The following is a 26,756-nucleotide window of genomic DNA, read 5'->3' on the forward strand; positions in this document are numbered from 1 at the left end:
GGGATCATAGTGGGTAAAATGTCATGAGTACAGCTCGCATTTACAGGAAATGGTGCATACAAAGTGTAAGTTTAGCTTAGTGAGGGATATATCAAGGGTAATAAACTATAGAAAATATAGGAAAGAGGAGATAAAATTCATTTCACCAATTGGAAATAAACAATCCCAACAAGGGTGGGTCTTCAATTTGAGGTTTCCCCCTTGAAATTTTGATTAATACTGGTAAGTGCAAAGCAATCACAATATCATGAATAAATAGCAATAAAATCTCACACATTATCAACAATCATGATGTACATTCTTCCCCAATTCGTCAAAGGATTGATTAAATTTAAAGCTTCGGAGTGGCAAAAATCATGCAAAAATGTACAAAGCCTATAACAGACAACTTATATTTGTGCTCAAGAATTAAAATTGAGAACAGCTTACATATATACACTTAATGCTACCATGGGTAACAGGTTTGTTCAAGTCTTAAAACTTATCACACGAGTGATATCAATTGCTCACTTCAGGACTAAAAGAGTAAATTAAATATTCAAAAAAGAAAAACATCAAAAATTGTGTTTAAAAATTACGTCTTTACAAATTTCATAAAAGATCAGCTTTAAAATCTCCTGATATGAAAGCATCATCATAATTACAATTTCTTATAACTTAAGATCATCCACAAGGGGAATGGTGGCCACTTCAAAGAACACCCTAAGAAAAAGAAAATGTGTCATAAAACTTCAAAATAACTAGTCAAGAGAATAGCTAAGATAAATTTACTCACTTGTGAGAATATTTGTTGCGAACTGTTTGGACAGCAGTCTTGGGCTTTTTATGAAGCATGTCATTCAACTGATGGCAAATATCATGGATGTCCTCCAATTTGTAGCCTGCAAGAAGTTTCAGTTAAAATCAACATGCAAAATCAAATCAAACCAAGGTAGGAGTATAACACTTACCAGAATAGTACTCTAGGGTTGGGGTCCAGCCACCAAGGTTCTGCATTTTCAGAGAAAGCAGGAGGGCGCCAGCAGCAAGTTTGGAGTCTGATAGAGTCACCATACTGTACTCCAACAAGGACAACTCCAAAATGTACCGGGCCAATGTGAGCTGAGGCATGGCGATTTTGGCACACTGCAAACACAGTCATTAGATTTCCGTACCACATTGAGCTGAATCAAATAGGAAGTCAAGAGCCAAAGCTTACCCTAGCATAACGTCGCAAAAATCTGTAGGAGAGGGGCATGCTAAGGTCAAAGCCAATCACTCTCAAGATGCTTGCTTCCATTGCAATCAGTTGATCATGAGTATACGCTCCGTCACAAATGTAAGTGAGATCTTCAACAAGAGGAGGTACTCTTTCCTAAAAAAGAAAGTGGCAAGCGTAAGTGAAAGGGTCAGGATTAAAAATGCACAGGGAAAGATGGACAACCATGGTCATGAATGAACTTACATCGTACTTGCTGGCAATGAACATGGCAGCAGCTCCAACAAGCTGAAGGGTTTGTTTACTGACAGTGACTTTGGAAAGATAAATGTCAACAATCTTGACTCCAAGGTACAGGGTCTCATGATTGAGTTCAAAGTTCTCCTGGACTTCAACCATCCAGTCAATGAGCAGAGACCGCATGAACCTTGTCAAATCAATCTGCTTGTCCATGTAGTCATCAATTTTGAACATGGGCTGAAAGTTCAATTTTGTCGAATGAAATTACTGCAGTAAAGCACACTACACAAGCTCAAGACAGGAACACACCTCTCTACTCTTCAGGTACTCAAAAATGTCCATGGCGTACTCAGAAACAGCAAAAGGGTCATTGGCACATTCAGCGTCATAGTCCTCAACACCAGCAGGTAGTTTGGAAACAGGAGCTTCCTCTTTCACTTCAGGACAAGGTTCAACCTCAGGGCCTTGGTTGGAAGTTTCATCAGGACTGTAAAAAACAAGAATTTAGCAACAGGCTAAGGAACAGAAAAAGTTCAAATTAACTTTTAGTTTAACTTACTTGATGTCAAGAGCAGAGACGTACAAAGAATTCTCACTAGATTCATTGGTCAAACTAAGACGGGCAGATAAACGTGCTGACTGCCTCACTGGCTCCTTAGGTGCAGGTTTTGCCGCCGCAGTAGCTTTTGGCTTCGAAATGCTTGTTTCTAAAGCAGTAGCAGCTGTAGCTTTGCGGGTTGCCAGAGGATTGCTAGTAGAGCGAGACAGTGCCTGCCTTGTTGGAACGACTGTCTTGATGGAGGGCTTCTCTGCAGAGACCCTCTTGGTAGGCTGCCTGATGGAAACTTCCTTCTTATCTTCAACAGGCTTCTTGTCCTTGAACTTGCTGAAGGCCTTGGTGTTGGCAACATTCTTCAGAACATTTTTGGTGTCATTAGCTGACTTACCAATAGCCTGGGAAGATGTTAAGACACATTAAAAAACTTAGCTATGCAGCTTATCTAATTTAACAATTTCATCCTCTTCAAAATACTCACATTAGTGATGTCACCAAAGGCAGATCGCTTAGTAGCTTTCTTGAGGGGAGATTCAGCCTTCCGCTTGCCCACAGCCTGGTTCTCTCCCAGGACGCTCATCGTGGTACGCTTAGCACGAGTACCAACACCGTTAGTCCCGGCATTGCTGTTGGGCTGCCACTGGAGAGAACTAGACCGTGTGGGAGGCATTGTTACAGTGCCTCGCTGAAACAAAAGAAAATAGGGTTGAAGCTAGAAAGAAACAAAAATAACCAAATTTGATGCCTGAACTTGGCACAAGCAACAAGTAGCACACCAGAGGAGAGACACCAACTGTCAAACATTATCACAAGTGGAAGCCCAAGCCAGCTACATACCATAGCAGGTTTGATAGAATCATAACAGAATTTAGCAGTAATAATGGCAGCTGATAATCCACAACAAGTATATCCACGAAATTTAGCTGAAACATTTCTTATCAAAGACTTGTTGACCATGCTGAAGGCAGAAGGCCCCAACTGTTGCTGACCGAGGCTGCACTCCAACTAAACACCTCAGCCAAGCAGAAGGACAAGCTGAGCGTGTCCAGACTTGCTGGCATCCTTCCCCCACCACACCCTGTACCCCCCTCCCTGCCTCAACCACACCCCAGAGCTACCCTCCCCATCCCCACCCCTCCATGGACATATGGCACCCTGAAGGATGAGTTTAGCATGGGCTGCTGCAGTAAGGCCCCCTAATCACAGCGCTACCAAAGCAGCGCTACAGTTTCGGAAGAAAATCAGACCAACGAAGAAAGCCTAACAGCACAGGGCAAACCCAAACAATACGCAACTAATGTGGCGCAAAACCATGAGGATGAGGAAAATCAAGGGAGCCAAAGCAAGACTGCTACATAACCCAAAGGAAATGATATCACAATAGGGCACTTAAGTGTACAGAAACTAATAGACTGAACACATCCCACACTAACCATAAACTGCAATGAAGCATCAAAGAGTATTTAACTCAGATGTTTAGAAGTAGATAAAAACTAGAGAATTTTCAAAGAGAACATGCAAACAAAGCTTTGCAAAGGAAGATAGATGATCATACAAGCCGGACTAACAACTACGAAATCAAGTGAACTAAACATAAACCAGACTTAAAATGGGCACCAGGCTTAGAACAGTAATGAAACCGAAACTGAATTTGAAGCGGTGTACCGTACCGGCCACCACTACAAAGAAGCAAGCCGAAACGTAGGACCAAAACATAGGCCCATGCCACCGCACCCGCCACGAGATCAAAACGCGCCAAGTCGAAAAGTTAAACCACAGCTAAGCGATGGGAAAGCCAGGCTCTAAAAGAATGGCACGACGGATTACTCGAGCTGCAAGACTGAGTTTCATACAGGTAAAGCGCGAAAACTGGTGTTCTAGTAACCTACACAAAAATGGAGGGAACCAGCAGGCCCTCACACCCCCTTGGGCCCAACCAAAGCTCAACAGTCAAATTCGGCAAAACGAGAGCCCCTAAGAGAGGCGAATGGTCCAGGGGCTAACCAGCGGTGCTCGAAAACAACGAGGCAAAGCGAGATGATAAAATAATCCAAGCCGCGGGTAAACGAGTGCTAGGCCGGAACAGTGTACCGGCACACAAGTTTCCGGACTCGAGAAAACGTTTGATATAGGATGGAATCGTGAACTTTTCCTCCCAACGAACCCGGCAGTTCCATAAATGTCAAAGAGATAAGAGACAGGAGGGTGACTTACACAGATTTCACTGGAGACCGTTAACGAGAGCCGTGTTGTTCTCCAGTTGACGCTGTTTCAAATGCAGCTGTGTGACGGTTGGCTCGCGATCTGATTGGCTGCGGAGCGACGCCTTCCTCTTGTGATTTTTTTGCTCTTTTTTTTTCTAAAAAGCACTGCCAACACACGAAACTGACCAGTAAGATTAAAATGTAAAGCAAACTGATCAATGGCATACATAAACTCGATTTAAATTCAATTGTTTGTCTCAAAAAGTATTTTTTGAAAATCAAAGGAGTTTTGTTTGATTAAGATTCATAAGTACTAAATTTTTACGGGGTTGGTTCTCCCGGAAATCAAACAACAAACGCTACAGCGCCACCGTGCGGTAAAAATGTGAAGCTGTTTGAATGAGAAGTGTAGCAGACGATGTTTGAAGGTAATAACAATTTTTTCTTGGTCTTTTTAGTTTGTAATTTTGACGGGCATTCCGCCTTTAGTTAAACAAACTTTATTCGAATGTTTTTACGGTTATTTCAATGTGTGTGGTGCTGCGTAGTACTGTACTAGTCGGGCTGTCAACACGTCAATCATTGTTTGCCAAAGTGAAACTGTATTTCCTGCTATTTGTGCACATTGTCATGACTGTTTCAATACTTCCTCGTTATTGTTTATTAATTTTTACTGCTTTTATTCCATCTCAGTATTTTTCACCGGCACATTCACTATCATCAATGGTTTACAGGTTAGGTGCTGCTGTACTCAACGCACCTTGAACCCGCCTGATTCTTATCAAGCCTCGTCGTGCACACAGACCCTCTGAACCATCACGAGAGAGAAAGAGAAAGAAAGACAAAGAACATTTTTTCCCACCTGCATTGGTGATATTCACTCATTCGCAATGGCCAGAGCTGTCATTCCACCCATTTCACGACTGTGTGAAGGAGTTATTCGTATTCTGGGAATGAATCCAGGAATGATGGAATTACAAGGAACTAACACTTACCTCTTAGGAAGTGGAAAAGGTAATTATGTTCTAATATTTAAAGTATGCAAACATGTTTAAACCATGTTATTAATTCCCTTTGATCTTCTTCAGACGGATCCTCCTTGATGCGGGGGATGAAAATAAACCTGAATATATTCAGAATCTGCAGAAAGTATTGAAGGAAGAAGATGTTGATTTGGAACATATCATCATCACTCACTGGCACCATGATCACATTGGAGGCGTCAAAGAAGTCTTGAAGCATGTTAATGCAGGTAAATGGAGTGCTTGAAAGCTGTTAATGTTTCCTTTATCAATACATAATGGGCAAAATTAATTGATTTGAGTTAATCTTTTCCTGAAACAGATGTTTCTGTGTGGAAGTATCCTCGAACTGATGGCGATGAGCAAGAAGGGATCCCATTAAAATTTTTAAAAGATGGCCATGAGTTTAAGACTGAAAATGCTACCTTCAAGTATGTATTTCTGCTTCCAAAATCATTATTTTGCTCAATGTTTGTATAATAACTCTTTTCTGTATTGTGTAGGGTCTGCCATACACCTGGGCACACCACAGACCACATAGTACTTTTTTCGCCTACCACTGGCCAAATGTTCAGTGGAGATAATGTCTTAGGTGAAGGTACTGCTGTATTTGAGGATTTATATGAATACATGAGGTCCTTAAGCCTTATGGTTGGTATGAAGCCAACTGTGATCTTCCCTGGACATGGTCCAGTTGTTGAAGTAAGTTTTATTTCCCCTTTTCATTTTATTGACCTCCTAATGCTTGTGTTGCGGTTTGTTTTACCTATTGTGTATCTTGTCTTAGGATCCAGTGAAGAAAATAACATATTACATTGACCATAGAAATGCTCGTGAAGCTCAAGTTTTAAAAGTTCTTTGTGACAATCCTGATAAAATATTCAGCGCTTTAGAGATAGTCAAGATTATTTATGTGGTATGTATTTCAGAAACATTCACACTTTTGAGCTTTACTCTTAATTTTACTGGAGCTAAGCTTACATTTTTTAAATCTTTTTGCAGGATGTGAATGAAAATCTCCACTATGCAGCTTCTATAAATGTAACCCACCACCTGGAGAAACTTGTGAAGGAAGGTAAAGTAATATCATCAGGAGATGGTTGGCAGTATCGTAAATTGGAATCGAGCTTGTAAGATAAACCAATGTTGGTGTGTAGTAAATCACAGTGCTTTTGAGATTCCTTTCAAATTTCCATTTTTAAAAGATAAGTTGTTAGATTTGGTATATATTTTATCATAATTTTACTCAGTTTTATAAATATTTTTCTATTTATGGTGTCGGGTGAGAAAGATGTATTTTTTCTATGTCACATCTGTGAAAGTTGGGTGGTGAGGTTCAAGGCAATGCTAAGCAACTGGACAGATGTTTGTCAATATGTTAACATGAATTTATTTCTATGCTGTACATTAATACACAAGTTTCAGCTATATGTACAATACAATATATGATTCATTTTCTTTCCTTGATTTTATAAAAATAGTTATATTTACACATATTACCATTATGAAGAGAAATTTATAATTCATATCACAGACAATTTAATTACTATACTAACTTTGACTCAGGTAGATGGGTCGTATTTCATTAAGAATAGCTAATCTTAACAGAACAGTTGGTATCAATCAGGAGAAAAATGAAAACCAAACTGTTACATGTTAAACTGGAATTGGCACTCACAAGGGGACTTCAGTTCAATCAAAACTTAGCATTTGGACGGAGCAGATGATGTTTGTTGAGACATAGGAATAAAGCCTCCAGGGAAAGCCTTCCTGCCATTGGGTATTGGAGGTGGAGGAGGAGGGGGGTGATGCTTGGAGGATCTCATGCGGGGCATTGGGACTACAGGAATACTAGATCCTTGTTGTATGCCTTGATCTGCGACAGAGACTGGCACTATAGGTCTGGCACATTCCTCTTTAGTTTCCTCTTTGTCTTGGCTATAGAAGCACCCTGAGCTGCCTTTGGATCGATGGGGAATGCTGTTCATGTTGCAAGTTTTCTTATAGCTGCCAGCACTACATTGGGAATCAGCAATAGACCGACCATCTCCTTCATCACGTCGACTGAGCTCACTGCATGGAGAACCATTTGATCGAGCTTTATTTTCTCGGTCCCCATTAAGGAGTTCACTGCCCTCAGTATGGTAGAATCTTTGAAGTGCAGCAGAAGAAAGCCAGGGTTTTGTTTTGGTAGACCCTTCAGTAGTTTTGCTGCTACAACTAGAATTTTCTTCAGATATAGTAGAAGTTATCAAGCCCAATTTATCTAGACCATCATCAGTTTCTCTCAACGATTCTTGCAGATTACGAGCAGTCAAAAGTTGAGAGAGGGGTGGAGCTAAGCCTAAGCCAAGGTTTCTCTCATGATAAACATCTGAAATGGTGGGTGTCAATTCCCTGCTGAGATGCCTTAACTGTGAGGCCATTATTTGGTCCTGCATACCAGCACCTGGTCTAGATGGATCTGCAGAAGGAACGCAAGACTTCTTCTGGCCATCTGGTTGTTCTTTAACTTGACTTTGGAAAAATAGTGCAGAGGCTTCACTGGGAATAACTACATCATCATCTGGGGCTAGTGAAAGCATGGGTTTTCTCGATTCAATGTTCTTGCCTAACTCTGTTGAAACACTAAGCCTATCAGGCAAAGAGTTCTGACTTCCCTGAGCAATCGCATTGCTGCTCTGTCGAGATCTCATTCCTCGATATGTAGACTTAGGGGTGGAGTGAGCCTTAGTATGGACATTGGATCCAAATTCTGAGTCCGAACTTGGGGAATCGAAGCCAAGGGCACTGTTGTACATTAGAGGAGTCAGAGGATGGAGCGGGTCGACCATTGGTGGAGGCGGTGGAGGTGGCTGGCGAGTTGTCGGTAAGGGTGGAAGAGGAGGCAGGTTGGCTGCCACATTACCAACTCGTCTTAGAACCGTGCTATGTCCATTTCCTTCCCAGTCTGTGGCAGAACTAGCCGAACTAGAAGAATCCGGTCTTCGGTGGTGATAAGCGACAGCAAGGGGCAAGGTTGAAGTGCCTGCTCCATCACCAATTGGAGACGAGCCTGGTTGGGGGAAACAAGGGGGCAATGAGTAATAATACAACAAATTAGGGTTGAGAGCAGCTGCTTTTGTTTTGTAGCTCTTCTTACCGTCATTATTGTTGCTGTAAAGGGTGCGAATCCTGTTCTGATGAGCAAGAGTGAGTGTTGCGACGCAGGCACTGAGGTCAGCAACAGGTGGACTTGGAGTGAAGGCGGCGTCACTCTCACCACCCCCGCCCGGACGCCCGATCAGCAAGCGGCTGTTGCTGCTTGAGGAGGATGCACCACTGATGAGGGGCTGCACAAAAAGACAATACAAAATTGTTATCACATCCCAAGGTGTGAGAAATCAATGCGGCGTTGACGAGACGAGACGAGTCGTGGACGCACCTTGGTGATCGCAGCCACGGAGGTGACGGAGGACGCAGCGTTCTCGCCGGCGTTGGCGGTGCGGCCGTCGGGCTCCCCTCGCCTCCTCACGTAGCTGGTGAAGGCCGTCACCGTGGACCGGTGGCCCGGCGGCGGCAGAGGCCTGGGCCGGGCAGGGACCGGGGGTGCATGTGGCAGCAGAGCCGGATGGTCCGGCACGCTTCCAGACACGTTGGTGGGGCTGGACCCTTCCAGCAGGTCGTCCTCGCCTCCGGCGTCCAGAGAGTTGAGGCTCTCCAGCGAGCTGGAGGAGTCCACGCTCAAATTCTTGGGTGCTTCTTGAGTGTCTGCAAAAAATACAGAATTTTTTAAAAATTAGAACAATTTAAATAAACTAGAAAAGTGAGTTTTGCTGAAAGTTTTAAAATTTACCAAAGAGGGCCAACAAAGCTTGAAGGACAAATTGGATGTTGCGACGATTGGCTAGTTTACCGGTGCGCAGTGTAACTTCGTCAGCACCAACTTCCATTAGGTCAAAACCTAGCAACAGAGAAATGTTTTATTAAACGGCTGCCCAAACTTTCTGCAGAGAGCATACAAAAATAAGGGATGTAACGTGTAAAATGCCATGGCAGCAGAGAAGCAACTCACCTAAAGAAGCCAGTAGTTCATGGCAACCAGGAACCTGCCAAAGCTTAACTCCGATTGGCACCTCTATGCTCTCTGCCTCAATGTTCTTCATGCTAAATTGTCCTATAACCTGTCGCACAACACTAATGATGTCGTCAGCCACTTCTACATTTGACATTAATTTAGAAAGGGCTGACAAGGAAGTTCCAGTAAGACCTAGAAAAAAAAATCAAATGCATATTTATTAAATCAATTCTTTGTGATAAATTTGAAATGAATGAATGAAATTTCTTTCTAATGAATTAAATTATACCTAAAAGTGCCTGTAAACTAGCACTACACTGTGTGAGACGTTCCTCAGGGTCACTTTGAGGGAAGAAGACGGATGATGGGATTCCATTCGCTGCTGGTTCAAACCGGAACCCAACAGACATAAGGAGATCTTTCCAACCACTGACTGATCCCACTTTGTTTTCAATTGACTTTTGAGTAGTATACATGGCGTTCTTTTGTCCTCTGTGAATACGCTGCAGTGATTTCTCAACCTGAAAGATAATGATAAAATCATGAGATGACTGCTATACATGTCAAGCTGGTGAACAAATGTAGTAGAGTCTCTTTACCAAATGTAATGTCACTCTAAGAGCATCCCGGCATTTATCAGGTGTTTTCAAAAGCTCGCACAAAGCTTGCCCCATCAGAGCAACTTTGTTCGACAGCCTGACATCAGCACCAACCAACACAAATCCAGCCCAATTGGCAGGATGGCCAAAGTGCTTAGTATGCTGGACAGTCTGCATTGCTTCTGCCAATGCCTTGCTAACTCTAGAACCCTAAAAAAAATTCAACATTTAATTTTTTAGGATTTAAGATGAGAAATTTTTTTTTATTTTGATGGAATTTTTGCTGTTACACTTCCTGTAAAGCAGGAAACATACCTGCAGTAAAGCTGAGTAGAAAGCACGAAGCAGTATTTTGGTGGCAGTGTCCGGAACAGGCCACAAGGATACCAGGACACACTGAGCTCCAGCAGCAAGAAGGGCACGTGTTAGACCCAGTACACCATCTGCACTTGCCCAGCCATGCTGGTCCCGAGTGTGGCATGAACTAACAACCACAAGCCTCGCTGTAAGACGAAGGCTCAGCAGGTCTGCAGCGGTCAGTAAAAATTCTGACATAGGGGGCAGCTCCAAAGTGGATGACAACTGGAAAAATTGAAGTTGTAAATTATTCATTGGTCACTCAATGAATTAATTAATTTATTGATTGAATTTGAATGCAGCTTACCTCAGAGCTTTCTTCATCACAGGCCTCTTGGCTGCCCTCTGAGCCAGTTGACTGACCGCTGGGGAAGAACCTTCCACTCCCTGGCTTGGAAGGTTGAGAATCCAAGACTTCACCAGGAGAGAGTACTACTGCTGACAGTTTCCATGATACATGCGTAGCTAAGTGCACACACTCAGCACTACTCATCTTTTGCAATACTGATTCCTTATTGGCCTTTAAAAAAACAAAATTATTTTTACTTATTATTTAAAATCAAAAATATATTTAGATTTTTTAGTATACTTAGAATAAAGCTTCATACCTGTGTCCCAATTAGAGCAGTGGACTGCAGCATTTCAGCAACCATGGCAGCCTCTTGCTCAGCATAAGGAATGTCTCCCCAACCCCACTGTTCAGTAATACAGCTGGGCAGACGAGGATTTCCAACAACAAGGGCAGTCACATTGTTTGAGCTCTGTTGTCCATCATTGTTTTTGTTAGCAGCCAGCATGGCTGCCCTAGCAGACCTTTGGTTGGCCCTAAGAGCTGTGAGGGAAGGCACTACCAGAAGACTGAAGCGCTCACACATGTATTCTGTGGAGACTCCATTTCCGTCGCTGTTACTTCCAGAATCACTGACAGTGGTCATACCACCATTTGGTTTCAAAACAGGGAAGGGCACAAGATTCAGATCGCCCTCAAGGACTAGAAGAATTTCACGTCGACCATAATTACTTCCCTTGGCTGCACACAAAAGAAATAATGAGTTTAAATACAATTGATAGGAACAATGTGGCAACACTCATGCAGGAGAAGAAATAGTCTTACTCGAGCTTGATGAAGATTTGGCTGCAGTGGAAGGCAAGCAGTCTTCGAAGGGAGCAATGAGGAGCTGGTACAAAGCAGCAAGGCAAGAAGGTCCCTGCCACTGTGCCACCGCGGGCCGGCGCGAGCGAGTGCTGCGGGTGCTGCCGGGGCGAGAGGCTGGCCCACTGGCAACACTGCCACCAACACTACCAAGGCTAGAGAGAGACAGAAAATAAATTTTTGCTTGTTAGATTTTTAAGAGAAATTAAAACAATATTTTTGTATTTAAAAAAAATATGTGATGCACACCTGAATAAACTACTGAGGCTGTAGTTACTGGAGTTGAAAATATGATTTCTGTTGACCATGCGCATGAAGCTTGCACGATCTCCAACATCTTCCAGATGCTGAGACCAAACATCAGCGGAGTCGGGATCATCCAGATCACAGTTACTGCAACAGAAAATCATTGTCAAGACCACAGTTTGGAGATTATTTGAAAAAAAATTGCATGAAAAGTAGCTGTATTTGTCTTACCTTGACACATTCGACGCTTGAAGCTCTACTCCCAAGCTTTCACGAACACTTTGGACGTAATGTTCTACTAAAGATCCAGAGGCATTGAGTGTTTCTTCTGGGCTGCTATCAGGACCCACCTCCACTTCACTTATTGCTACTTGGTGGAACTTAACTATACCTTTTCCAGGGACAATAAACCAAGCATACAAGAACCCTGCAGCCAGGGAATAATAAAGCACAGATGCCTTTTGCCTGTTGACTATGTCGACCAGTTGTTCTACCGATGTGGGTGTACTATCATCAACTCTCGCTGATGCAATGGCAGCAGCCGTAAGTGCTTCTGTTGCTGAGTGAGTGCCTTTTCCTGACGGCTGAACTATTGATATTACGGAATTGTGGTTTGACTTTGGCGCAGCTTGAGAAGCAAAGCCCTGTCTTTCCAGCAGAAGGTCGACAAACGCTCTTGTCCGCCCTCTTTCCGCAACCAGAAGAGCTTCTTCAGGACGGCCCATGGTCACTAACACCCTCTGCAAGGCCTGGTAAGATGCTGTCTGAAGTTCAAATAGTGACAGCTTGTAGTCACTGGACCCACGAGCTTCTCTCCTTATGGCTTCAAGGAGATGAGCCGCCTGCTCCAGCTGCGTTTGAGCACCTTCCAAATCGCCATGTCCCCACAGGGCAAGTCCAAGGCGGTGCCTGATTCTTGCCTCTTCTTCTCTTCTGCCAAGATGTGCTGCCATTTGCAGCCCCTGCTGCAGGTATGCCACAGCCTGTGAGTGTTGCCCAGGGCATGGTGGATACGCCCCAGACAGCTGCATGCCACAGTTTTGGCCAATTTGTCATTAGTCTGGGCGGCCACCGATAAATGCTGCTCTTGGTACCTTATGGCTTCTTGAAGGTTTCCTAAAGATTCGTGCACTGTTCCAATATTCCCATAAGCTCTTCCTTGCAGAGCAGCCAGTCCCAGTTCTTCGGCTATGTCCAAGTCCATCTGATGATAACGGAGAGCGGTGACATAGTCACCCATTTGCTGATAGACTTTCCCAAGTCCAGAGGAAGCTTCCGCTTCAAGAACTTTATCTTTTAAATCTCTAGCAATAGCAAGTTGATGTTCTAGACAAGAAATAGCTTGTTCATAATTTCCTAGAGTATTGTGGATATGGCCTAACTCTCCGTAAGCAGCAGCCTTTGCCTCTGCACTGCTGAGTTCATGAGCAACAACTAGCCGTTTCTCCAGGCAAACCAATGCTTGTTGAAGGTTTCCTAGGCTTTTATGAGAATGACCTAGTCCTCTGTATGCTCTTTCTTGATCCCTGGCACTCTTCAGCTTGAGAGCTATGGAAAGATGTTGCTCGTGGCATTTCACAGCTTCTTCAAAATCACCTAAAGCATCATAGCAATCACCCAGGTTTCCAAAAGCACGACCCTTGTCTAGTAATGATGTTGGAGCAGAAAGTTGCTGCAAAGTAGCTAGCTGTTGTTCCAAGTACCCAATGGCATCTTCATAATGGCCCATATTTAATCGTGCTATTCCCAAATTGCCCAAAGCTTGAGCCTCTACAGCACTGTCTCTTAGCTCTTTGGCACGTTCTAACTGTTCTTGGTAACACTTGATTGCATTGGTATAGTTTCCTAAAGACATATGCACAGCTCCCAGGTGCCCATGTGCTCGGCACTCACCCTTCAAGTCACTCATTTCTTGACGAAGAGTCAGCTCCTGGGTGTGGTACCCCAGAGCCTTATCGAAACATCTCAAGAGGCGGTGTCCCAGACCTAATGCACCATAGGCTGCAGCTTCTAATCCCCGATCATTTCCTTGTCTCGCAATAGAAAGTTGCCTCTGGTACATTTTCAGTGCCTCTCCAACATCCCCTGTGCGGATTAAAACATCGCCAATATTGCCAAGAGCACGGAATTTCCCTGGCAAGTGCTTCGTCATGTGAGCTATAGCTAAAAAGTATTTTTGGCACTCCAAAGCAGTATCTAGGTTTCCAAGGGCTAGGTGAGCTAAGCCAAGATTGCAATAAGCTCGGCCCATATTCATTTTATCTTGTAAATCTTTGGCAAGGGCTAAATCTTGGTCATAGTATCGTACTGCTTCACGAAAATTTCCAAGACAATAGTGGGCATAACCCAAGAAATGACAAGCTTTAGCTTCTCCTTCAATGTCATGGAGTTCCTGAAATATATAAGTGAGAAAATTAATACATGAATATGTGTACAGCAGATTGAAACCATTTCCGTCGTCTTAAAATATTACCTGGGATAACATGAGGTAGTTGTCATAGTACGGAACAGCTTGGGCAAATTCAGCCCTTGAGCTTAAACAGTTACCTAAATTAAGCAAGGCACAAGCCTCACCAGCAGAATCTTTCAATTCACGAGCTATGTTTAAATGAGCTCGGTAATGAAGCAGGGCCATTTCATGAGCACCTAATGCCTGATACGCCACTGCTAAGTTCCCATGAGTAGATGCTTCTGAACTTCTGTCATTAACTTCTTTGGAAATTGTCAACTCTTGTTTATGATATTTTATTGCCTGTAGCCAAATCAGAAAACAATTAGAACCTAAAAATAAATATATAATGAAAATATATTAGCCTTATTCTAGACCAACATACCTGCTCATAAAATCCCAGATCACTGTATGCATTGCCAATGTTTCCATAGGCACGACCCATACCAGCTTTATCTTGAAGTATTCTTGCTATACTTAGATGCGCTTGGTGCAATTTGAGAGCCGCATCATTATCACCCAATAATTGATAGACTATGCCCAAATTGGAGCATGCTCTACCTTCACCCATTTTGTCTCTAGTTGATAAAGCCATATCTAGCTGCCTTTCATGCCAACGTTTAGCCTTAGAAAGGGAAAACAAAGAATTATTAGCAGAATAACAAAAAGAAAGCCAAATTAAAAGTCATGAAATTTCAATTTATACACACCTGTTGATAATCACCAGCACAACGAGCAGCATGACCTAAGCCTGCATATGCTCTGGCCTCTATGGCACGATCACCCAATTCCTGAGCTATTCTTAGCACATTCTCATGAAAGGCGATTGCTTGAGAAAAGTTTCGTCGATAGTGATGAGATGATCCTAAATTGCTATATGCACGGGCCTCTTCAACCTGAAAAAAATAATAATGTTAGCTCATCTAAATTTTTGAACTAAATTTTTAACAAATTTATCCTTGGCTTACCTGGTTACCCAATCTTCTAGCAAGTCTGAGGTGTTGTGTATGGCAATCAACTGCACTTTCAAATTCTCCCATTGCTAAATAAACTGCTCCCACATTACCAATTTCTCTAGCCTCTTGCAATTTATCACCCATTTGTTTTACAAGTTGTACACATTGCTTGTGGGATGCAAGAGCATTTGGATAGTCTCCAATAGCAGTATAAACGTGTCCTGTAAAAAATTTTAAAGCAAACAATAAATTTAAGAGAAAAAGAATAAGCACTCACACACAGGAATAAGTTCCAGAAAACTTACCTAGACTAGTAAGAGCTGAGGCTGCAGCTTGAGAATCCTTGCACTTCATTGCAAGGACAAGTTGATACCGGTGCGATGTTAAAGCTTCTTTAAATGAACCTTGACTAAAATATGCTGAACCTAAATTACCATGAGCTCGGCACTCCCCAGCTATGTCCCCAAGACTCTTAGCTACCGTCAAATCTTGTTGCATGTAGTTAATTGCCTGAGGAAGAAATAAATATTAAGAATACGGAACAAATTTTCCACCGACTGAAAATGAATGAGAATACACTTACCTTGTCTAATGAATTGAGCGCCCAATAGGCAGAGGACAGGGCTGAAAATACAGAGCCTCTAAGCTTCAAGCTACATGAGCCAATCCGTAATGCGGCCTCCAGAACAACAACGGCAGCAGAATAGTGGCCTGCGCCTAGCAGTTCTTGACCGACAACAGAAATGATGACAAAGGGACTTTTGTCGAGGCTCATAGCCTCCAGCTGATTGAACGTTGGCTCAAGTTTCGCTGCATCAAACAATTACCCAGATTAAAAAAATCATAATTCTCAGGACACCAGCACATGCCAAGGGGGCAAGAGACTGACCTCGGAGCGGGCTCTTGACCGAGCATTCCATGAGTCCGGCCAGCAGCTGCGAGGACCTGGGGTCCTGCGCTAGGCCCGAGCTGAAGGCGGCCAGGGCGTCGCCGTGCCTGCCGAGGCACTGCAGGGCGACGCCCTGCCGGTAGTAGGCCTTGGGCCACTTGGGGTTGAGCTCCGTGGCGCGCGCCGCGTCCTGCAGCGCCAGGGCGAACTGGCCCATCTTGAGGCGCGCCGCCGAGCGGTTGGAGTAGAGCACATGGTTGTTGGGGTCGAGCTGGAGGCCCTCAGAGTACAGCGCCACGGCCTTGGGGAAGTCCCTGGCCTGGCACGCGGCGTTGCTCTGTCGCACCAGCTCCAGGAAGAGGGTGCGGCTGGCCGCGGGCAGCTCCCCCTCTGGTTCCACCTGCAGCAGAAAGAAAGCGCCAACTTAGACCGCCTGCGTCGCAGAACCCCGTTCTAGAGGACTTGCATTTGGGCGGGTAGGGGGACGGGGGAGGGGGCAGTCAGAGGAGATGGACGGAGATGGACATCGCAGCTCGTCCGAAAGGGCACGTCATAAAATGAGGAATTCGCACTAACTCGATACAAGGAAAAGCTTTTTGGCGGCTCGCCTCTCGCGGGGCGGGGTGGGGCGGGGTGGGGTGGCGGGCCGCGAGATTGGCAGCATCGAGTCGTCACGAGACCGCCAGACCCGTTGGGCCCCTCCAGAGTGCAGGTGCATAACGCAACGCGTCGCAACGCAGAAACGCAGCGCCCCGCCATCGAGGCCGCAGCGCCGCAGCAGCACCTGAGTACATATCCGCCTGGCTTTCCTAATTTTACAGTGGTCGGTCGGTTCGTTTCGCTGTTGTTTTTCTTGCTCTGCCTCGGCTCGGCTGCTCGGCCACGCCCGCAGGAAGCGAAGGGCTGGCCGCCGCGTCCAGGGCAGGGGCCAAGGGCCAGGGGCCAGCTAAGGGCCGCGCTACGACCTCTCCGTCGGCAACCTGCACTGCCGGACTGCCCGGCGCAAGGGGCAAGAAAACAGCTGAAAATTGCAGCATTCGTAACGCATGGCGGAAGCCGGCAGGGAGAGCCCTCGGGGGGAAGGGGGAGGGGAAGGGGGTCGAAATTACATATTTCCTGCCACCTCTGCGGCGACCGGACTGGCGGCGACGCGGCCCAGCTTTGACGACTTCCGTCGGAACGCCCCTAACACAAGTCCCGACGCAGGCGGCCGCCCCGCCACGCCGACACCGCGGCGCCGGGGACGCCCGAGACGCCGCCACTGTGGGGACGTTCGGGGCGATCAAGGTATGCGCGGAGCAGGAGCACGCCGTCGTCGTCCACCAGGACCACCAGGACCCCGAGGGCGTCCGGGACTGGAGGCACGTAGAACGCCACGATCAAAAAAATATATACTTAAATCTCGTCTGTTCCAAGCACAAGCAGTGGCTGTCGTCGCTCCATCTCTCTCGCACTCGTGGGAAGTTCCGCAGGGGTGCGAGAGAGACAGCCTGCTGGCCGGCCCAAAGACAAACAGGTCCTCCAGGCAGGTCCTTCCGCCAAATTGGCAGTAGCGGTGCCTGGCCGGGCTAGGCTGGCTAGGCTGGCTAGGCCCAGGGACCCAACCAGGAAACGCCTCACAGGGCGGCCGCGGCCAGGGTCTGGTCCGCCAGGGCCTGGTTCGCCTCGGCGCCTCGGCGCAGCGCGGCTCTACTTTGCCCATAAAATAACCCTAATCATCGTGGTCCTGCTATGGGTCCTGCCGAATCGGCCGGCCGGCCAGGTAAAGCGCCACCCTGGCTTTATCTCTCCATCTTTCTTTTTTTATTTTACTTTTTTTTTACTTGCGAAAGGAAACAAAACGACGCCCCCAATCCTACGAGGTAAGGCGGACACCGAGCGCCCACCGGGCCGGCCCCGAAAAATACAAAATAATTGGTAAGACGGTCATTTAAAAAAATAAAGGACATAACGAGAAAAAGAAAAACACCGTTTTGACCGTCGCGACGCTGTTCGTGTTGCAGGTACACCCGCCTCCGCCGCGCGACGCAAACCACAGCGGAAAAGTAAGGAGTTCTTTTGGTTTAAAAATAAAAAGGGGAAAGAGAAGAGAGAGGGGGGAATGGAGGGGGGGGGCTAGGGTAACGCGCGCGCAGCCTCCGCCCGCGCTCTCGTTGCTCGGGCCGTCCTTACCGGCCGTACCTCCGTGGGTACACTGTACACCTCGAGTGTAATTGTGTGTTACCCTCTGTCATTAGCGTCTCTCATTACTGGCCGCTGGACGGCCGTTCGCGGAAAAGGAAAAAAAGAGTCCAGTAATGCCACCCCCGCGACCTTCATTAGGGGGCAGTGCCAACTTGGCAAAAAAAAAATCTTAAAAAAATAAATATGGCGAACGGTGAGCGTTACACCGGCCACGCCGCGGTTTTTCAGCTGCTCTTTTACGGACGGTCCCTGAGCGAGTGTCCCAGAGCCCGGAGGGCGTGGGTGGTCGGCCGGGCCGGGCGTCGTCGGCGCGCTCGCCCTCAAGCACTCCGTGTTTTTCGCACCGAGGTGCGTGCGACTCGCGTGCACCTGCGGCGCGGCGGCACCCTCGGTCCCTTGGACTCTCGTCCGGTCGCGCGTCGAGGTCTCCGCCAGCCCGCCTCCGCCAAGCAAGCCGCCTCGCACAGCACAGCGCGTTCAGGTCCCGGCGCTCGAAACATTCCCTCTGAGGACGCCGCCGTGGAGTCCGAAAGCCCCACGACTCCTCGCCGCCGACCCTACACTGTTTTGTTTCAACGGGGTCGGCAGCCCAACGCGCGGAGAAAGAAGTGCCGTGGTTTTGGTGCTTTGGAATCAGGTGACGAGGCAACTTCGGTCCATCCCCTTATTTCGTCGGGAGTAAGAAAACGCAGGAGAGAAAGAGAGAGACAGAGAGCGGCGAGGAAGGAGACGAGGGTGATTTTCACGCCATTGTCTCCCGGTCTCGCTGGTCACATTAGCGGCAGGCCGGGCTGCCAGCCCTGCCAGCCCCGCCAGCTTCCCACAAGCAATCATAATCACGCCGCATGACTTTCCATACGAGGGCGTCGCTCTGCTTCCTCCTTTTGTACACACCGCCGGACTGTCACCGCGGGGGCGTCGAACCTTTCGCCAAGTTGGAGTTCGGCGGGTCGTTTACATCGTGCAGCGGCTGCATTGTTAGTCGATTTATCGACGAAAGTGAAGAATTTTGTCTAATCTAGAGACTACAGTGTGCCGCGGTACTCACGCCTGACGCTAGCACGTTCACGACCGCGCTCATGCACGTGCTGTTCTAGGGGGAGGCAGCGTCCGGGACTATGCACACTGTTGCTAGATTCTAGAGCACGTAGCCGCGTGGCCCGGCGTGGCGCGGCGTGGTCCCGCTCGCACTCGCCGCCATCAACGCGGAATGCAGCCTTCCCTCGCCCCAGTGTGCCGCCAGCGCCGCCGGGACGCGGCCAATGCGCGCTCTTGTCGAGATCAGAAAAATATGACGATGTGAATTCTCTCTTTCTCTCTCCCCCAATCAAAACTCACGAGTAATATTACTTCGGGGAGGAATGCTGGCGCAGGCAGGCCGGCAGGCCGGCAGGCAGGCAGGCCGAGCCTCGGCATACATCTCGATCCATCGGCTGACCACGACCGCCTGTAATTGCGGATGGGCCTCCACCACGCCCCGCCCCGCCCCGCCGCGCCCCGCCACGCCCCGCTCTGCACACTTATCACTCACACCACATAAATCTAGCCCTCGGCCCCGGCAGCAGCAGCGGCAGCACGGCGGCCGCGGCGCGCAACCTTCTGCCCGACCGGCCGGCTCAAATCTAAATTAAAAATCAGCTTATTTGGGAGAGAAGCTCGAGTTTATTGCTCGGAGAGTATTACCGCAGCCCGGCCGGTGCCCAGCGAAGGCGCAGCCCGGCGCAGCCAATACACGGGGCCACGGACCGGACCGCCGGACCGCCGGACCTGGACCGGGCCAACCTGGCCACGGTCATCAACTTGAGGCACTTGGGCGGCCCGGGCCCGACGCGCGGCCCTCTCTGGGGCGGGCTTTGACGCAAGCCAGCGGACCGATTCCGAACGGGCTTTCGTCGCTCTGTCTCTCTCGCACTCGGGGGGCGTGCCGCGGTGCCGCGGCAGTGCGAGAGAGACAGAGCGTCGACGCGGAAGGCGGAATCGACATGGCGGCCTGGACCAACAAGCTGCGGGCTGCACCGCGGCACCGCGGCCTAGCGAAGACTCGGCTTGCCTCTCAAGCTGGAGCGCGCCCCCAGTGTAGGCCCTCTCAGCGTGGGTAGGCAACGTGCCCTGCATTCATTGCAGGCGATGCAGTAACAAGGAGAGCCCCTCCAAAACACACCTCTCTGCCCGTCCGTCTGTCAGTCCATCCCCGTCCGTCGAACGCGCATAATGAGTGCGAGAGAGACAGAGGGCCGCACCTGTTGCACGGGCCGAACGACGCCCCGAGGAGCCCCTCCAGCAATTATCGCTCGCAGTGCAAGGCAACAATACTCGTCGCTCTGTCTCTCTCGCACCCTCAGGGGACGGCCCGTGAGTGCGAGAGAGACAGAGCGACGAATGGCTGAGGCGGGAGGCGCGATACGGAAAGGGCGGCGTCCGCTCCGCTGGCGTGTTCCTGCTGCTCCAAATGAAAGGGCTGACGCTGATCCAACGGGCGGGGCGGGGCGGGGCGGGGCAAGGTCGACGTCGACCCCAACAAAAGGATGAAAAAGAGCAGAGCCAGAGGGCAGGAATGCAAGGTACCCGGAGCTACCCGGGGGAGAGTACCCGGCTACTGTTTGGTATGAGAGCCCCCCTCCCCCCCCCACCTTTCCCCCACCCCACCCCTCCACCTCACGCCTCGCGCTCCTTTTCCACAGCATTCCATTCCATGGCGCTGCATCCGCTGGAACCGCTGGCCGGCGGGATGAGATGCATCCGCTAGAAGCCGCGCCGCAGCATGCAGCCAGATGCAGCCACTGGGAGTCTCAGCCACTGGGAGCCACTGGTGGTCTCGGAGTGCTTCTCCGTGGTTTCAGCGAGCACCCAGGACTGCTTTGCGTTTCGCGCGTCCTCGGACACCGTTCCTCGAACCGCAGCCACGACGCTCTGCGCCACATGCGCCGTTCCTTGCGTAACCAACCCTTCTATATCGGCCTATGTCTGCCTGTCTGTCTGTCTGTCTGTCTGTCCGTCCGTCCGTCCGCCTGTCGCTCCGCCACACTCCGCGACGGGCAGGACAGGCAGGACGGGCGCGCAGCTGCCATGAAGAATGACTGCCCATGGCTGCCATGGCTGCTCGGCCTGCTATTCACACACCGCAGTCGTATACTTTCACTCTATTTGAGGCGCGGGGCTGCGGAGCCTGCCGCGAGCCTGCGAGCCGACAACACGGCTTCATCTAGCGAGACTCTGCAACGCAAGGCGATGCTAGAGGTGCGAGAGACGCCAGTGACTCCAGTCAAGACCCCTGACGCCGTTAGGACTATGAAACAAAGGCTGCAGCAGTGGACGACGTTACACGTGCAACAACGACCTCCCCGTCCTGAATCCACCGTCTGGTCTTTTTCCAATTTGCCATACAAATTCACGGCGCGCCGCACCACTGCAAGGTGGTCCGTACGTGACCACCTTGTGTGTGTGTGTGTGAGCGGGACGGCTTGTGCATGTGCGTGTGTGTGTGTGGGCGTGAACACACCACCACCACCACCCGCACGCACACGCATCCGTCATATCTTTCCCGGTGTAATACGCACACTCCGCCCAACAACAACAACAACAGCTGGCCGCGACGCCGCGACGCCCCCGCGCGCGGAGCCACCTCGACATTACCATGCCCGCCACGCATGCCAGCAACAACAACAACGTTAAGAATAAAGACAACAACAACAAATTCCTTAAAAGCAATATGAAAAAGGCGCGGAATGGCCTGGCCGCGCGGCTGGCTGGCTGGCTGGCTGGCTGGCGGTGCCAACGGCCTCATCATGGACAGCATGACCGTTCCGAGACGTTCCGGGACGTTCCGAGCAATCCTCCAATCAGGCCTTCATCGCCTCCATCGCGTCGACCGATTCCGAGAGTCTGTCTCTCTCGCCCATGCACGGGACGCCCCGTGAGTGCGAGAGGGACGGAGCGACGAAAACGACTCTCGGAATCAGTCTTGCTGGTGGTTTGGCGCGGCCGTGCGGCGGGTCGGGTGGGTCGCGGCGCGCGGGACGGGACGTGACGGGTCGCGGAAGGGTCGCAGAAAGGATCGCCGAAGGGTCGCGGAGGGTCGCGCACGGCAAATAATCTCCCCCCTCCCCCTTCAAAAAAAATTGAAGACGCGGCCACCCCGCTGCAGTGGCTTCACCAGTACGAGGAGTCGCCACGGAGGTGGGCGGAGTTCCCTGAAGAGGTATTTGGGCGCGAAGCTCGAAATTTGATCGAGGAGCGAGATATCGAGATATCGAGGTCCGCGCCGCTCCGCCGCGCGTCCCAGACGCCCGCCTTTTGGCTCTCATCCTTTTGGGGACACGGACTTGAACCAGCCCATCATTATTCGCGCAAACCCACGCGAGCAGAGGAAAACAAAAACACGAAGGGGAAGCGGGAAGGACGAGTTAGCATGGTTTCGGAGGGGCGATACCACCGGATTCCTGCAAGCGGGCTCGCCGGGCCCGCCAACCTCACCCACTGGGCACGCCGCGCACCGCGCACCGGGCCTACAGTGTACATTGTACAGGGTGACGACGGCCAGGGCCCCAGGGGCACTGCCTGGACGTCGTAGGGAAATGAGGACCCAAGGGGACACAAAAGAGTTCCTCGAATTCCCGAATAACACTTTTGCCGGAACACGAACGGGTCTGCCGGCCGCGCGCTGCGCTCGGCCCTTGCTTGTTTTTGTTTTATTTTGCCATTTTATTGTGTACCCCGTATTTCACCGCGTCGCAGCGTCGCAGCGGCCGGGCTAACGTATTCGTGAGCCTCGCAGAGGTGCGCGGAATTCGGAACATTCGGGGGCTTCGTTTGCGCGCGCCTCAGAGTCGTTTTCGTCGCTCTGTCTCCCTCGCGCCCGTGGGGCCTTCCCTACGGATGGGAGAGAGACAGAGCGACGAAAACGACTCTGAGTCTGCAGTGCCTCTCTCCAACCAGCCCAGCACCACGCCCACCCGCGACCCCCGTGACCCTCCCCTCCTCCTCCCTCTCCCTCCTGCAGGGCCGAAAGGCCGAAATGGGACGCCGCATTGTATTTGTGGTCTCTCTCTTTCTCTCCGTAAAGTACAAGCACCTGCCGGGCAACGGCCAAAGTTCCCACCGAGAGGATGCATACCGAAATGAAACGTCCGTGGCTTCGAGCCCTTCGGACCCCACCCCCGCCCAGAAAAATACATAATAGTCACACCACAGTGCGGGGTGAACGCAGACCGAACGTGTGTGCGTGCGTGTGCTGGGGAAGGGGAGAGGAACAGACAAGAGAGAGAAGGGGGAGAGGAGAGAGAGAGAGCGGAGAGCTCATTAGGGAAACAGGGTCTAGAGGCCTTACCTGGCCGTGCAGGATGCTGGAAGGAAGCCTGGAAGGCTGTGGATGACGTTTGACCTGGCAATAAAGTACGCTAGAACCCGTTACAGGGCACGCACACGCACACACACGGCGTGAGGGGGAAGGGGTAAAATCACAAGCATTCCGACATGATAGCATGAGAGGAACCAGCGTGGCCCCACTGTAAAGGTGCCGGCCGCGGAGTGGGGGTACTGGGGGAATGTTGTGATTGAACAGGGACTTGAGAGGGGGGGGGGCTCACCAGGGGCTCAACCCCTTCGCCACCAGCACCACCATAAAACCGCGCGCATGCCTGTGGGTGCCGTTGTGGGTACCCTTGCGGCTGCCCGGTGCGGTCAGGCTTTCCTGTACAAAAGCGCTCTCCAGCGCTCCAACGGAGTTCCCGGAGGACCCGGAGGACCCGGAGGACCCGGAGGAGGGGCGCGGGGGCGTGGCGCGGCGTCGCGGAATGCCATACGGCAAGGAGGGAGGGAGGGAGGGAGGGGGGAGGGAATTCCTGGCGCGAGTGCGCGGGAACCGCCGCGAACCGAACGCGGTCGGCCGACAAGCAAAGAGCATTTGGGGCGTCGGGTCGGCGATCGGGGCTTTGGGACGGGGCCCCGTTCCGTGCCCATTCAATGACAAGGTCCCCTCCGTACCGCCGGGGCCGGGCAGGGCCGCGCAGGGCTCTGCCCCCCTCGGACTTACGACTTACCTCTGACAAATCGCGCTGTGACATGTCGTGGGCTGGAGGCGCATGTTGCGGCGGTCGTCTCACTCAGCTCATCCCCACACATCACATCCTGCAACACAAACGGGGCGCAGGGCGTCAGGCAGACTGCTTGGACCTACAGCGTAACAGTTGAACAAAACGCGACCCAGAGTAAACGACAGCTCTTTCACGACACACTGGTGTCGCCTAGCGAAATGACGTCCATCGTAGTCCTTGGTCCGAGCTGGAGAGACTCGTATCCCCTCTGTCTCTAGCTCGAGTTCGTCGCCCAGGCCATGCCCAGGCTCTCAAGGCTCTCTGTGCTCTCAGGCTCCACGCGGTGAAACGCGCGGGGAATGCTAGAGCGCGAACGCGAAAGCGAGCCAAGCCGAGGAGGACAATGCCCGACGAGTCGCCTGGGCTGCCTACCCGCCAGGCGCTAGACACGCCTCACTAGCCTCGCGCTTCGCACTCGCCTTCCTCGACCAGGCCAGACTATCAGCAGCAGCTAATGACCGATGCCGCGAGTCGTTTTCGTCACCCTGTCTCCCTCGCACACACGTGTGGCTCGGGTGCGAGAGAGACAGGGCGACGAGGCCTGGCAGGGTGGTCCCGCCATCGGCCCACTTCGAATGCGTTTGGCAAAGACGGCTTGGCGACTGGCAGGGTGTTATTCCTTATTCCTCGCGGACCGCCTGCTCTGAGAGTCGTTTTCGTCGCTCTGTCCCTCTCGCACTCATGGGGCGTCCCGAGTAGGTGCGAGAGAGACAGCGAATCAGTCTGCTGCCTGCTCTGCTTGCTCCGTCGGCCGGAAAAGGCGATTACACCGGACGCAGCCGACCTGGCCGACCACGACGACGACGACAGGACGGGGCCTCTGCACGTGCGTCGGAGAAATTTTCTGTTCTTGTTTTCGGCACCGTTCTCAGTTCGAGTTGCGTTTACAGTGGACAGACATTGCTTTGGGGAATGCAAATTTTCTTTTGAAAATGGATTTGGTCCTTCCGAAAGGGCGCTAATGCTTGCGCTGACGTTCATCGCGGAGACATGACAGCTCGACTGGTCTTTCTTGCGCTGCTCTGCTCCAGAGGTATTCCAGTGGTTCTCCAGCCAAGTCCAGCTGTTTTCTGGAGAAGTCCAGGCGATCTCCAGCAGGCGGACTGGGGCCCAGCCCAGCCCAGCGAGCCTGCCATGCCGTGCCGCCCAGTCCGCCCAGCTCGGGCCCGGCCTGTTGCTGGACGAGGCGAGGCAGTGCGAGGCAGGCTGACGAGCCGAGCACGCGCACGCCAGAGCCGAGCCGCGCCACGCGAAGGAGCCGAAGGCTGAGCCGAGCCGATGGCGGCCAAGCGCGCGGAGCTCCATTCCAGTCGTCTACTCCAGCGACTCCAGCCAGCCGCCCAGCCCAGTCCAGCTCTACTCCAGCACTTCCACTTCTCCCTGATGACGGTCATCACCTTGGTTAATCCAGGGGCCGGCGCCACAGCCTGCGACCATGATGGTGATGATGCACTACACGCGCGCACACTCACTCGAACACACACACGCGCGCACACGCGCCACTTGGTCCTTCGTCCTCGCACTTTGGCTTGTTGCACTCGCAGGGCGAACTCCCCTGCCTGCTGCTGCTGCTGGTCTTGCAGGGGCCGTTCCAGCGAGCCAGACAGCCTGCGACGCGACGCGACGCGAAGCCTCACGGTCGGACGGCAGCACGACCGCCGTGGAAAGCACCTGGTAGGGCCCCGGAGCGACTAAGACTAACTGAAGAGAAGAGAGAGAGAAGCAAAAGCAAGCCGAGGCCGAGGAGACCCGACTCAACGCCGCCAGGATCACGTCTGCGGCCCCCTCCACGCCCCCACCTGCGGCACTGCCCCCTCCACGGCCCCCTCGCCCTGCCCCTCGCCCTGGCCGGCCGGTCCGCGCCGGCTGGGCTGGAGCGAGAGCCGAGCCGAGCCCTGCCGAGCGGTCTCCGGGGGCGCGGCGTGGCGCGGCCGGCTCGGCTCCGGGCGTGCTCCGGCTGCACACCATCGCGGCTCCGGCTCGACTCGGCACCGGTCCGCGGGTCCGTTCGGCATCGGGAGCATCGGGCAGCGGAGCACGGCGGAGCGGCAGACGGCGGACTCGGAGACTCGGGTCACATTCCACAGACGCCATCTTGGAATGTGGTTTCCTCTCACTGTGGCTACGACCCCAGCCCTGTAGCCCAGCCTGCCGTCAGGCCGGGCCGGGCCGGGCCCGCCAGACCCCAGTCGGCACACACACACAGGCGCACCTGCACACTCACACGCGCCACGAAAACACGGCAGCGCGGTCCCCGCGGTCGGGCCGCGGTCCACGCCACAGGCCGCCCCACTGCCATGGCCCCCGCGCCCCCGCGCCCCATGGCACCACGCCCCTTTCGCACGCCCCGCCGCCATGGCTGTGCGCACGCCGCACGCCTTGGCAGTGTCGCAGGCTGGTCGCTGGCCGGCGGCGCGGCACTGCGGTGGCCCTGCGGTGGCGCTCTGCTGCAGGCCCGTTCCGAACAGCGCTCACGTCGCTCTGTCCCTCTCGCACTCACGGGGCGCCACGTCGGGGTGCGAGAGGGACAGAGCGACAGCGACTGCTCGGAATG

General features: G+C 51.2%; 3 protein-coding genes across 3 annotated transcripts; 1 reads left to right on the forward strand and 2 right to left on the reverse strand.

Moving 5' to 3' along the window:
* Positions 1-115: 115 nt before the first annotated feature.
* Positions 116-4,341, reverse strand: LOC117639775 (G2/mitotic-specific cyclin-B3). Its single transcript, XM_034375674.1, has 9 exons — positions 4,209-4,341; positions 2,476-2,679; positions 1,998-2,392; positions 1,748-1,925; positions 1,445-1,675; positions 1,199-1,354; positions 951-1,125; positions 776-881; positions 116-702 (listed from the first exon to the last, which is right to left on the reverse strand). The coding sequence occupies exons 2-9, from the start codon at positions 2,662-2,664 to the stop codon at positions 651-653; spliced, it is 1,482 nt and encodes a 493-aa protein (XP_034231565.1). The 5' UTR covers positions 2,665-2,679; positions 4,209-4,341; the 3' UTR covers positions 116-650.
* A 151-nt stretch (positions 4,342-4,492) lies between these two features.
* Positions 4,493-6,648, forward strand: LOC117639776 (beta-lactamase-like protein 2 homolog). The gene is made up of 7 exons (XM_034375675.1): positions 4,493-4,626; positions 4,933-5,211; positions 5,285-5,450; positions 5,543-5,651; positions 5,724-5,922; positions 6,008-6,136; positions 6,223-6,648. The coding sequence occupies exons 2-7, from the start codon at positions 5,089-5,091 to the stop codon at positions 6,352-6,354; spliced, it is 858 nt and encodes a 285-aa protein (XP_034231566.1). The 5' UTR covers positions 4,493-4,626; positions 4,933-5,088; the 3' UTR covers positions 6,355-6,648.
* On the reverse strand, positions 6,587-25,914 carry LOC117639773 (tetratricopeptide repeat protein 28-like). Its single transcript, XM_034375665.1, is given in 23 exon segments — positions 6,587-8,275; positions 8,363-8,552; positions 8,645-8,970; positions 9,056-9,163; positions 9,275-9,469; positions 9,567-9,798; positions 9,877-10,086; positions 10,192-10,458; positions 10,541-10,753; positions 10,842-11,263; positions 11,348-11,541; positions 11,636-11,779; positions 11,864-12,620; positions 12,623-14,024; positions 14,106-14,384; positions 14,467-14,706; positions 14,792-14,977; positions 15,050-15,258; positions 15,343-15,547; positions 15,621-15,847; positions 15,927-16,326; positions 24,149-24,236; positions 25,600-25,914. Coding segments are annotated over 22 exon segments (7,782 nt in total). The 5' UTR covers positions 24,173-24,236; positions 25,600-25,914; the 3' UTR covers positions 6,587-6,923.
* Positions 25,915-26,756: the final 842 nt, after the last annotated feature.

Source organism: Thrips palmi, unplaced genomic scaffold, assembly GCF_012932325.1.
Source record: "Thrips palmi isolate BJ-2018 unplaced genomic scaffold, TpBJ-2018v1 HiC_scaffold_11, whole genome shotgun sequence".
NCBI lineage: Eukaryota > Metazoa > Arthropoda > Insecta > Thysanoptera > Thripidae > Thrips > Thrips palmi.

What these genes read in the sequence shown, in the direction of transcription:
- LOC117639775 (XM_034375674.1), bottom strand. Translation starts at nt 2,664, where the DNA reads ATGCCTCCCACACGGTCTAGTTCTCTCCAGTGGCAGCCCAACAGCAAT. An exon ending in CCTTTGGTGACATCACTAAT is followed by an intron (nt 2,393 to 2,475) that starts GTGAGTATTTTG and finishes ACATCTTCCCAG; the next exon opens with GCTATTGGTAAGTCAGCTAA. An exon ending in AGTACCTGAAGAGTAGAGAG is followed by an intron (nt 1,676 to 1,747) that starts GTGTGTTCCTGT and finishes TTGAACTTTCAG; the next exon opens with CCCATGTTCAAAATTGATGA.
- LOC117639776 (XM_034375675.1), top strand. Translation starts at nt 5,089, where the DNA reads ATGGCCAGAGCTGTCATTCCACCCATTTCACGACTGTGTGAAGGAGTT. An exon ending in CTTGAAGCATGTTAATGCAG is followed by an intron (nt 5,451 to 5,542) that starts GTAAATGGAGTG and finishes TTCCTGAAACAG; the next exon opens with ATGTTTCTGTGTGGAAGTAT. An exon ending in TAGTCAAGATTATTTATGTG is followed by an intron (nt 6,137 to 6,222) that starts GTATGTATTTCA and finishes ATCTTTTTGCAG; the next exon opens with GATGTGAATGAAAATCTCCA.